General features: G+C 43.4%; 1 protein-coding gene across 1 annotated transcript in view; it reads right to left on the minus strand.

The window, feature by feature from the left end:
* The window catches only part of slc41a1 (solute carrier family 41 member 1), a 31509-nt gene extending 19321 nt beyond the window's left edge, over window positions 1–12188 (minus strand). The window contains exons 1-3 of the mRNA XM_042499510.1: window positions 11912–12188; window positions 8271–9425; window positions 1073–1180 (exon numbers count right to left, since the gene is read on the minus strand). Coding sequence (XP_042355444.1) covers window positions 1073–1180; window positions 8271–8756 — 594 coding nt within the window. The 5' untranslated portion in view covers window positions 8757–9425; window positions 11912–12188. The remainder of the gene's footprint in view (window positions 1–1072; window positions 1181–8270; window positions 9426–11911) is intronic.
* Between the last annotated feature and the right edge of the window lie 361 nt (window positions 12189–12549).

Consider the following 12549-nt stretch of genomic DNA (forward strand, 5'->3'; position numbering starts at 1 on the left):
GTGAATATGAATAGCCAGCAGGATAGATAGCAATAATAAGGCAAGAAAGATACCATAATACTGATTCTAGAAACAGCTTACAGGCCGGCTTTGAACCTGGCTTAATCAAATACAGTAAGCTTCTCATAAGAACAGATACTGTGACATGAATGTGAGCAGAAGTCTAGTTAGCATTAGGTGATTTAACTCTCTGCATTATGTATTGTCTTATATTGTCTCTTAGCCACAACACCAAAGTCTGTACTTTGACTAAACCAGCATAGAGTCTAACATGTTAACTGATTTAAATACTAGCTCCAAATAATATATGCAAAATACATATTGGTCAGTTTATTTCTTGCTTCTCTGTGAACAACATATTTGGACAAAAACAACCTGTATACTCAGGTAAACAGACTGGGCATGGCCAAAAAACAAAGAAAAGTTAAAAGAATGGGATAGTAATGCTGCAATCATTTTGTCTGAAACGAAGGTAACAATTGGCATTATGACCTCCGAGCCCAAGAAATATCAGCTTTGATGGGTCTGACGGGGCAATGAGAGATAAGCGAGGGTAAATTTACCCTTCACATATCCATAATCAATCAAAACAATTCTACTGGATGAATGTAGACATTTTTGCCGTGTTATACACAGACTAGGGTTGCAAATTGTAAGCAATCAATTCAGCAACCGATTCACATATTGGTAAAATAAACAATAGATTAATAGATTCATTATTTGAAAAATTGTAAAAAAAAAAACAAAAAAAAAAAACTTTGCTCATTTCAAACAATACCGAGTTTGTTTTTTCTTCAAAGTTCTAATTAGACAGCACTGCACAGCCTATCGATTAATAGATTAAATTTCATGTTTGATTAAATTCTAAATGGCCGATTAATTGATCATCGATTAACTGTTTTTATTCCTAACAAAGCCAATCCAAAATTATTTTAGGCATGACTACTTCCCGAATCGTATGTTTTTTAAAAATATAGAATAATACAATAAAGTACAACCAGTGGCACTTCTGGTAGGATATACTGTATACACCTCACGCTCACACAGACTCACATTCACACACATTTCTTACCGCTGTGGAAAGTCTGGAGGCCAGCGTCATCTCCAGGTTGCCTTTTAGCCCCAACAGTGCTGGAACCAGGATGAACACCTCGGACACCTCCATAAACACTGTCCAGTGCTGCAACGACCACCAGGTCATATATTAGTAACACAACATCAATATAATGCACACACTGCCATACTGAAACAGGACAAAGCAGATTCAGAGAGACGCTGTCACCTACATATATAAAATGTATCTTTAGTTGGGAACAGGTGGTTTGTGTGACCTTGCTCTTTAATATTGATTTGGTGGTGAAACCAGACCTGTATGATGGAGCAGATAGTGTGTCTCCACAGACCTTTTACACTATGTATCATTTTGGTTTTCAGCTCTCCTCTAACAAGATCAAGGTCACTAGGACCTCATGCTGGAATGATTTATCATCCTCCTCTCCTGGCTTCCATTCCTCCCCTTTCCCTTGTGATTCCCCTCTTTCCTCTTTAATCACCAATCTTCATTTTACACAAGGACACTGGGCTGCCTCCAATCACTACAATGGTACCTTGCAAATGAATGGTTATGATAATAATGTTATTACTTCAAGCAAATCAATATATGACATCCAGGGCATATCTATGATTTAGAGCCTGAGCCGGGATTATCTGCACACAGCTTTCAACATGGAGGTGGCTGAGGCGGTGGCTAGCAGCTAATTGTGCTAACAGAGTGAACACTGCTAACAACAACAGTGCTGGCAGAGCTAACAGTGTTAACCTGAGGGAAAACGGGAGAGTGGGCACTACACATCCACCCCAACGCCATTCTGCCACTGTGGTAAGGTGCTGTCAACAGTAACTGCCATATGAGCGTAGTGCAGCGTAGTTGCAGTGGTGATGAGCTAACAAGTAGGATAAACACACAGGGGGCTCACATGCAGTAACATGCACATAAGTGACTTAATTTTCTGCTCAGGACGCCATTACTACACTATATGTAGAAAATAGTTTTTCATGGACAAAATTGTTGAACTGTTCCTTGACTTTTCAAGGAACCTTAATAACATTTTGCAAAAGCATGCAATTTACTGTGTATATGGCACTTGTGGGCCCTGTTACGGTACTTCGACACACAGGCAGGGGAGTCTCACTGCCCATGCCAAACACCGCCACACTATGTCACATATAAACGTAACCTGTCATAAAGGAGAATCGCCAGTATTGGTCATGTAAAATGAGAACCGTGGCTATATATTTATTTATTTTTATTTATTTATCTTTTTGTTTTTTATTCCATGTGTGAAAAGTCCTCATGATGATTTGACTGTGGATTTTGTTGTTGTTTATTCATATAAACCAATAAAAAGAGAATTACAAAAAAAAGTTACTTTGAGCAATTGCTACAGCAGCTCCTTTGTCAACAGAAATGACGTAGACTGAACACCCCCTCTCCAAAACTGAATTTGGCTAGTATAACCACAATGTCAGGCTCAATGAATGAATGAAACAAAATGGCAAGACAGTACCATGGTGACAGAGAACCAATAATAGCCCATACACCATGGTGGAAATGCAGGCCAATAATAAATCCAGTAAAGGTTGGCAAGTCCTTCAAGGCCTCTCCAGCATTAGGACAATAATTGCCCTGTGTGGCCTTGCTGCCCAGCTTCTACCTCAGCATAAAAATGCTGCATTTTGCTTTATGTATTATTTCCAGGACCAAAGTCAGCCAGGAGCTAGGCCAGCTAAATCTAAAGGACAACCTAGGCAGGTGCTGGGTTTGCTAGAGAGTATCACAAATCCTGTTAAGCACCTGCAAGAGAAGATGTCTGCTCAGCTGTGCATCCCTATCTTAGTATATGGCCTTAAATGAAATGTGTAGTTGGTGCCATTAGACATGACTCTCGATAACCTGCTCCCTGGCTGCTGCCCAGCACTTCAGCAGCGGGTTCCTTGTGAGTCTCTGGGTTTGTCACTGTGGCGAAGTGACCCTCCTCTGCTGTGCCTCCATTAGAGTCCATAAAATGATGGCAGGTTTGTGGTCTACTGTGGCCAGAAACAAAGCTATTGCTGAGGCTATCGACCTATCTCCAGTAAAAGTGCTTATCTTTGGTGCCAATCCCACAGGCCCACAGCACTTACAGTCTGGTCTGCCCAGAGCTGAATCAATATTCACCGAGGCTGACACAGAAAAGAAAAGGCGAAAATAGTCGAGGGGAAGAAAACAGAGGAGTAGCTGACGTTGAAGCTACATACAAACACTGTTGGCCTGCATTTCTCATATGAGCAAGCTAGTGTGTCTGTTTTGCTTTGCTGCTCCCGCTGTGCATCCAGATGTACAGCACAGATAAGGGGGTGTCGTCTACAGTTCAGTGCGTGTTGTATCAGTAGGCGTGGCACCAAAACTCCAGTGTGGGTTAAACTCCCTCCGTCTATCCCTTCACTGACATCAGGCCAAGCAGAGCTCCTTTCCAACAGCCAGTCCCTCAGCTTGGCTCATTGCCTTCTGCCAACCCAGCAGCCTTGTGAGCACCTCTGTGAGCACTCCTCTCTTATTTCACAGCCGCATGTTTTCAAGCTTTCTCCCCCTCTCTCTCTACTTCTGTCTCACTCCCCTATCTCCCTCTTTGCCTCCCCTGTGGTGATATATGTTGTTGTCTCCATGGAACACTGGCTCTGAGCCAAGCAAGCCCTCCCTCCCCACGGCCACCTCCTCGGTTCCAGGAACTCTACTGGACAACCCCAGTACCTCTGTGTACAGACCTATAGGAGCTCTGGTATGCAAGCCTCACATGGGCCGGGTTGCCCAGTTGAGTAACATGGCCCAATTTTTTTTGGGATCACTGTACTTGCTATACTTGAGTGGGAAGCTGAACCTTATGGCATGCAACGTCAACGCAACTCCGGCGGCGTCAGAGAAACGACATCAGGTGGTGTCTGTTTCCATGGGTGGTACAGGTTTGGTCCCACCTCGTGTGCAAACACATGCCATGAAGGGTAAAATTAACATAGCTGTGGTCAAAAGTACTGGCCGTACAATTGGAAGATGAACATCAGCTATAAAATACAATCTTATTGGCATTGAATTGCCTGAAATCTAGACCGAATTGTTAACTCTCTACACTTTTACATTCTCATTACAGATGTTCCAATACCATTTTTTTAACTCCCTGAAACAATTCCAATACTTAAACTTGTGAGCACCAATTTGATACCACTGCGTTTAAAAAAAAAAGAAAACTAACAGCTGTTTACTACTGGCAGTTACAGCTAATGAATGATTGAGTCAATTAATAAATGTTTACTATTAACATTTTATGGATGATAAATGCTCAGGGTAAACCCTTTGTAAAACAAATAAATACATTCAAAATGAGTGCCATTGAACTTTCTTTCAGTGTAAAATATTCCCAAATTGCTGAACTTTTGCTAACGGCTACAATTCTACTATTTACCAAAAAAATCAATTCTTCTCGCCGCCCTAAAACAGTAGCTGCCAGCAGCTGCACAGCACAACCTGCTGCGTAGGCTACTGTTTTAGAGCGGCAAAGAGAATTGATTATTGTCGTTTTATCCGAGTGTGAAACCACTTCATAGACTGTATTATTTAATGCAGAAACTGCTGTTTCATGTCATGATACCAGACAAATTACTCAACTCTAACTCTGTGAAGTGGGCAGATTCAAAGTTCTGGACCCAAGCAAGGCATTAAATGGATGAACAAAGAGTAACTTTACTAGTGGCACACATGCTAATGAGCATTCAGGAACAAAGTTGTCAAAAGAAGCACTGAAGGTCCCACACATGTACATAAAAAGCATGATCAAGCTTTAAGCTAAGACGTAAAGAGGCCTGAGAGGTGGACTGTTGGTGTCCAGGGACCAGATGAATGTGGGTCAGGGCAAAGCCTAAACTATATAACAAGGGAGAGTGCAAATAAGCAACCCAGTATCCTCCAAAGATTCCTGAGCATCCTGGACAGAGTGAAAGATTAGCCAGGGTTTAGGCAACACAAAAGCATTCAAACCTACTAATCCTTTCACTCTTTATCACTCAGATCCTAACCAAGCCGCTGTCCAGGATATTGTCAGGTGTTAAATGCTGTTAGCTGATATGTTGTTAATGATTGTCAGGAAATAACATCTTTGGCTGACGGAAATGACTGACCAACATGACTAGAAGGTCTAAAACAAGCAAGTGGAAGAGCACATCTTAAGTGGAAAATTTTAAAAAAACTTTTATTTTATTTAACTTTGATTTTATATTTTGGTGGCATTGTTCAAGAAAATCCTGGAATGAATGGAATACTAATGACGTACGCATTTGAGCATCAGCTCTGTCCAGTGAACGGAGTTGGGATTGGAGGCAAGTAGTTGGAATGATGATTCAGTTTGAAGGAATAAACCCACGCTCTGGTTTCACAGTGGAAAACCAGGCAAGTGGATGTGGTTGGACCAAAATGGTGTCTGGTGGGCAGCGAGGGCTTGGCTGGTGTTAAATCATTGTGTCGACTACGATTTCCTGTTTACTGGTCCCTGTATTTTTAGACTGTTTGTTTTTTAGGCTGGAACTGCATCCCACCTCTGTTTTAATTTGGTGTTGCACACACAGAAAAGATGGCTAGACACTGAGGCAGACATACACACAGAGATGATTTGATTAAGAAAAATCCTCAGCTGAGGTTGTTTATTGCATTTTTTCAGTTTGTTTGGACTGCACAGAGGAAGAAACCTTTGGTTTTAGAATCTTGTGACTGATAGCAAATCACAAATTTGACCTTTGACACTGGCATTCCCAGAAAAACTAGCACTTCATGTCCTTTCCAAACAACATCTAACCTTTAGTGTGTAACCCAAGTGAGCCGATCACCCTCAGAGGCCGAAGTTTCTAGCCCTGGCTCTGACAGACTGACGGACGGTTTTAGGTCATTCTGCTGCCAAGTCACTAAGCAGAACTATGCAGACGTCTCACTCCTCTATACCAGGCTGGACTGTCCTTTCTAGGCCAACCCCAAGTGGGAATGAGGCCATGAGCTCTGTAAGGGTGTGCTTTCCATAGTCAAAGTTACTAAAGAGGTCACATTTCAAAGAAGCTTTATGTGATGAAAAAAAAAGCCAAGTCATTCACCGATCCAAACCACAAGTTGCAAACTCAGGCCAGGCAGACACTTTAAATGAATGCTCTAGCATGTTATGGTTTTAAAGCTTACTTTTAGCAGAGAACTGGTGCCGTCCAACCAAAGAGAGAGAGAGAGAGAGAGGCTGAGAGAGGCTGAGAGAGAGTTAGACAATTACCTTCCTGCAAGGACAGGGGGGATTAGCTGAGTTAGCGTTTCACAGTGTCATCGAGGGGGAATTAGGTAGTGAGACAACCCTGCTAGATGCTCAGCCGAACTCATTTCAGGTTGACCGTCATACCTCACATCTCACTTCAAGCATTTCTTCAAGGCATAGCATTGCCCATAGGCACAAGAAAGATAAGGCCCTGTACCATCTATGTCTCCTCTTTCCCTGCCTCACCTCCAGAGGAATGGTGCGCTGAGTGTTTTGGAAACTGGAGAGACCACAGCAGCATGGTGCCTTAGTTGAGGCAGCATGAAAACTTTGACCTCAAACCTCTGCATTCCTGGTTTAGTGAGGATACCTAACCACATGGTAATAAAGGCTTTTGACGCCACACTGTATTTTGTTTTCACTCTGACTCTAGCTCGACTGAAGCGTGCTGCCGTTGCAGGTGCTAAAAGAAAGCACACTCATTCCCCTGCCTCTTCCCCCTCCACACTGTGCTGAGCTCCTGGGGTCCACCATGCTGGCATCAGTATGCGTGTACACAATGTGCCGGGACTGGTCTCCGGGCAGCCTGACACCTCCAGCTTTATCTGCATCACAAGCTGACTTCAGAGAAATATGTGACCTGTCAGCATGACTTAGGCCTGCATTTTTACACTGCACATGGACACTTAGACATATACTGAGTGAGTCGACAGGAACAGAAGGAAAGAGAGTGATCAGTCATATCTTTTCTTAAAGGCAGAGTAAATCCTCAAACTACACACTGCACTACAATTAGCACCTTCTATTCTTGTTTCTGTTCTATAAAAGTATGTTAGATTTTAAATAGCAGGGTGTGTGACAATATATCATGAGACACAGAGTGTATAGTATGTGCCAGCACTGAGGACAGGCAGTCCAGCCTTAGAGGTGAGAAAGGTTACATACATACCGCCACGTTGTGTGATGTCTGCCCCACCCATCCCCAAGCACACATGCCATCAGATAGGCCAGCAGCACAATGATAGGCACATGCCAGGCGAGCAGGGCTTGTTAAACCAGTTCATTCAAACACCGTGGGGGCCAATTGCACAACGCAACACTACACACACGCCTTGAGCACCGGCTCTGATTAGAGACACAAGCGTGGCACCTTAGATCAACTTTACTAGGAGTTTAAATAACACAGGGCTCCTGTTGTTTGTCACAAATAACAGGATTGTAGGAATAAAGTGGAGTCAGCTACCTGGACTCAAGTCTGAATGAGTGTTTCTGAACATTTGAATTCAGGTATCTAGGCATTACTGTTCTCCAAATAAAGGTAAAAGTATGCTGGCCTAAAATTGTTTTGTTTCTCATTCCCCACTGTTTCCCAAAGTATCCAAAATATGTGGGAAGGTGTGTAAAAAGGAGAATTAACTCCACTGAATCGTCTTCTTGGATACCAGGGTGTTGAATATATCCCCCAAAAACATGAGCCAGTAATTCAGACATAACCCACGTACACTGGAAGGCTCGAATCACATGAACAATGCATTGATGGGAGTAAAGTTGGAAGTGGCCGTAAAGAGGCAGGTTGCGGTGGTGGATGGGTCACAAAACATCAGACTTTCACCCGGGACTATCCTCATGACCAGCATGAACATTAAGTGAACTTTGAGTCATTTCACCATGTTTCTTGTCCACAACTTAACCACAATAACTTCACTTGCTTAAACCTAACCTGAGTAACTTAACTTCCTAAACCCAACCACAGTAACTTTACTTGAATTATGTGAATTTACTATAATTACTTAACTTTGCATTAAGGACAAAACACCATTTGTAGAAAGCTAATATGAAAACTTTGTATGAGAAGACCTTGGAATTTACCAGTTACTAATTAGAATCAGAGCCAAGCACATTTTTCATTAATATACACTGTGTGCTTACTATATAGAATATACTGGGATCACTCACCTGGACAATGTCTAGCACCATTCCAGCCGCCACTGTCCCAAACCCGGCCAGCAGGAAGGGGAAGACCACCTGCAGGCCAATGGAGAAGGAGGTTTCCTTAAGGGGTGCTGGTGGTTCTGGGCTGTGGTCAGTGCTGGTGTCATCGCTCTCGTTGCTCTGGCTTGCGTTCTCCAAGAGAGCATCTTCCTCCCGTTGACCCTTGGCGTTGGCCCGGCAGTCCAATGCCACCACGATCTCTGACCTCTCGTCATCGTCCCCGGTCTCACCGGCCCTCTCAGTGAATGATGTGACCTCTGTGAGCTCAAACTCTCCCCCGGATCCTGGGCTCACCTCCTCGGGGCCCTTGGTGAGGATCAGTGGGTGGATGGAGCAGTTGGAGTTGAGGAGGGCCGGGGTCGGAGGGCCTCCCTCCTTCTTCACCTCAATGGCCCCGGAGGACATGTCGATGTCAGGGAGTTTGTCTTGTTCTTTCGACCAAAGTACCATGCGGAAGCCTTTGGAAGACAGTGGGCTTGACAAGAAAAGGTCAGGTTGCCTTGGCCTTACAGTTTTGGGTAAGTCAGAATGGACCTGTCCACCTGATCTGGTTTTGAACCTGATCAGTCCAATTGATTTATCCCATTAAAGAGGCTTACAAGGAGTGGGGGTCGCTACTAAACACCAGGAGAAAACTGCTCTGTTGGAAAAAACCTGCAGCAAGGCACATGCAGCCGTGCTTCTGCAGAGCCCGTGTTCCTGTCGGTGCTTCGGGAGCAGAACCAGTAGGTTCTCCATTCACTGCAAGGTGCTCAGGGTAGGCCAGCAAAAAAAAGAAGAAAGCATACTGGTTCAAACAGGAGAAAAAAGAAAAACAACAAGCTTGGGAAATCACAACAGAAATCCCCTCCAGTCACTTGTCAGCAGTCCTTTACAGTTCAATATAACCTCAAGAAAAAATAGAATCAGAGGTCTGAAGTGGCCAGATTGCAGCGCAGACTGGTTATGCTCTCAGCCCACTGATCATTTCAGACTGGTGAGTGTACTGGGATGGAAATGTCTCACCTTACACCACGTGGCTGCTGGAAGGTTTTCAAGTGAGATATTTAAAGATCTGCAGTATGAAGATTGAATTACCGCCTGCGGAAAAGTACCTCTCCAACCAGAGTGGACAGTCACCTGAGAAGAGAACAAATTCATTGATCGTTCAGTCTTAAATGTAAACATTTTTACACTCCATAAACAGGTTTATCTCTGTGTATCAGTAGCTATAGATCAAGGCTGTTCTCTGACAATGTGATTCTGATTAAATAATCCATGCAAAAAAAACTACAAATCATAATAAAACAACAAAATACAGCACGAACGACTTTAAATTTGACTCTAGAAGACAGAAGCATGTAAAAACTGAAAGCTATGCTGGTGCTCAAGCTTCCATCTTTGGAATATACTATTTTTTATGACATATGAGCAATTTGCATTTCCGTCGTCATTGAAGAAAGTCCTGGGTGAATTAGGCAAAGGGTAAATTATAAGCTTGAAACCTCATTTAGAATGGTTAGTGGATGATTAAAAGCTCCTTAAACTCACTTTGACCACCACAAATGCTCTGTCAGGCCTTGCAACAGACTATTATAAGGCAAACAAACCCACTTCACTCTCCACTGACATTGTGGCCAAAGTGAGAAGAGACCAACAGTGAGTTTAAAAACAGTTTCATTCAGCGCCTAATTTCCTCCCAGCAGCTAAAAATATGCTACCATGCATGAACAGAGGTGCTGCGTACATCCTCTGTAACTCAGTGTCACACAACTATCAATGTACCTCAATGCAAAGATTCAATTCCTGTTACGCTTTTCAAAGTACACACCCCATCCTATTACAGGCATAATCTAATAATAGTAAGTAACAGTGGTTAATATGAATTGGAATTTAAATAGAAGCTTTCTTAGAATTAGATAAAAAAAAACATTATTTGATACCTGATTATATTTGTGAGGGCCATTTTCCACTAGAAGTGGAATTAAAGCTCAACCAAACCTAAATCAACAATGCCAGTGTTAATCCCATGGCCTAAATATATTCAATCAATACTCATGAACGTGAGCTTCTCTCTCAAAGCCAGAAACAAGAGTAATAAGTCCTAAACATGTTATGTCGTGGGGTTTAAAGTCTGAAGCTGTTCCATAGGCAATGAATGGGAGCCTGATTATGTGGACTCACAATGTTTGTTTTCGTAATGATGAGCTTTATCTATTGTAGTGCTCTCATTTGTTTTGTTTTATTGTAGTGCTTACATTCGAAAAATGTAGCCATATAGAATGAATTACAATGTTTATTTACAATAACTTCTAGGTAGAAAACACTCACGTTATTTACATAAAATCAAATGACGGTGAACAAACGCTGCCTACATTAGTTAGTTTTAAAGAAAGGGCCCATAAAAATAAACAAATAAAATTCAAACATAGCGTACACTGATGACACCAATATTTATCTAGGAGGCTAAAACACATTCTGCTGCACAGCAGTTGTAACAGTTTGGGGTTTGAGAGCTTTGGAAGCAGTAAATTTAGCCAAAAGCGTACAGCCACATGTGTGGGGTTTCCAAAACCAAAACCACACATCAACCTTACAAAGCACGGATGTACAGCTACTATTTCATCATACATGAGCAAATAGTGAGCACACACCGTACCCTAACGTTACGGTTGAGTTGAGAGCTCAGTGACAGACATCCATCCATGGTGAGAGCGCTGCTCAGGGTTGAAAATGGTAGTTCCCCTTTAAGTGACAAAAGGTTTCAAATGAATTAACATTTTGTAATATCGTCATGGAAACAGATGTGAGAAGACATGTAGTATTACTCATACAGAGAGTAAGTCTACCTCATGCATTTCCATGTTTCCGTTCTCTAACCAGAGCAGGTCACCATAAAAACTCCCAAATCTTATATCAGCAATGACTACTCAACATGTCAGTTAATGAGACAGGGGGAAGTCTAGTGTGTGTGATGAAAGCTAAAACATCAAATTTGGTAGAGCATGCTGAACTCCCCATGTACTTTACTTCACAACACACACATTACATGGAGCAAGTTGCACATTTGTGCAGCCAACTTAAATAAACTATTATTTTGAAGGCCAATCTACTTGCTTCCGGTCTAACTGCCTCTGACCTGACGCAGCTCTCATCCGCCTGCATGTTGCGACATCCGCACACAGACTTTGGCTTTCCCGGCTGAAACAATCCTCTGTTTAGTAGTCAGGACCAATACCACCCGAACCCAACATGGCAAAGGCGTAAATTAGTGCTCCCCTGGTCAGGGCTGAATAGACGAGCCCTCCTTTTCTATTCTACTGCTCATTTAAACAAGGGCAGAGGGCTTTCTGTTCCAACACCGGGCTCGAGCTCATGTCACTGCCACTATCACCACGAGTGTTTAACTCTTGAAAATGAGTGCACCAGAATTTTCCAATCTTTATCATCACTACTTACTGTAAAGACACCTAGGAGAGAAGCTGTTGTGCAGTTTGAGTCGCAAAGTGTCACATTCCGTTAGATTACGTGACTGTCAAAAGCCGGTTACTTATTCTGTTCTATGAGATTGCAGCTAAAATGTCCAGCAGGTTGTGAGATTTAAGAAAAAAAAGCTCCTCGGTTACCTTTCAGTGTCCCGGAGAGAAGAAGCGCACAGTCCGGAGTGATGAACAGCACAGGCACTTGGCGTGGCTGGCTGCTTGGATGAATCCTCCAGCTCTTGGTAACGCGCTCAGGCTGAGGCGTGGACGCCGGTGCGCACGCCTTATGTACGGTACCGGCTGTGCACAGCTGCCTTAATGGTTAATGGTGGTTAATGGTTAAACCCTCCCTCCCCGCGCGGTTAAAGGCTGTGTCCCAGTCTCTCCCGACCCCGTCACATTGCACCCGTCCAGTGGCCCCCGCCGCCCGGCTGCTTGGATGCGCATCTATAATACACCCGTCCGGTGCAGGGGGCCAGGAAGCCACAAGGCGGGCCCTCCCTCCACACTCTGAGCTGACGATACAGACCCCCCCTCCCCTCCCCTCTATGACCGCCACCACCACCCACCTCCTCCCACCCCTGGTCTCCATTGCGCACGTCCCCTCCCTGTACCCTCGTGTGTGTGGAAATTTGTGCCCGTGCGGTGCCAGTCTCCTCCACAAGCCTACTAATTTACTACCAGGGAGCTGAGATAGAAGTTTTAATTTAACAATAGATTCCTGAATGAATGCACGCATATCAGTACAGTCTAACTGAGCTGGGGTGGACTTTAGTCAATGA

The sequence above is a fragment of the Plectropomus leopardus genome, chromosome 2 (genome assembly GCF_008729295.1).
Source record: "Plectropomus leopardus isolate mb chromosome 2, YSFRI_Pleo_2.0, whole genome shotgun sequence".
NCBI lineage: Eukaryota > Metazoa > Chordata > Actinopteri > Perciformes > Serranidae > Plectropomus > Plectropomus leopardus.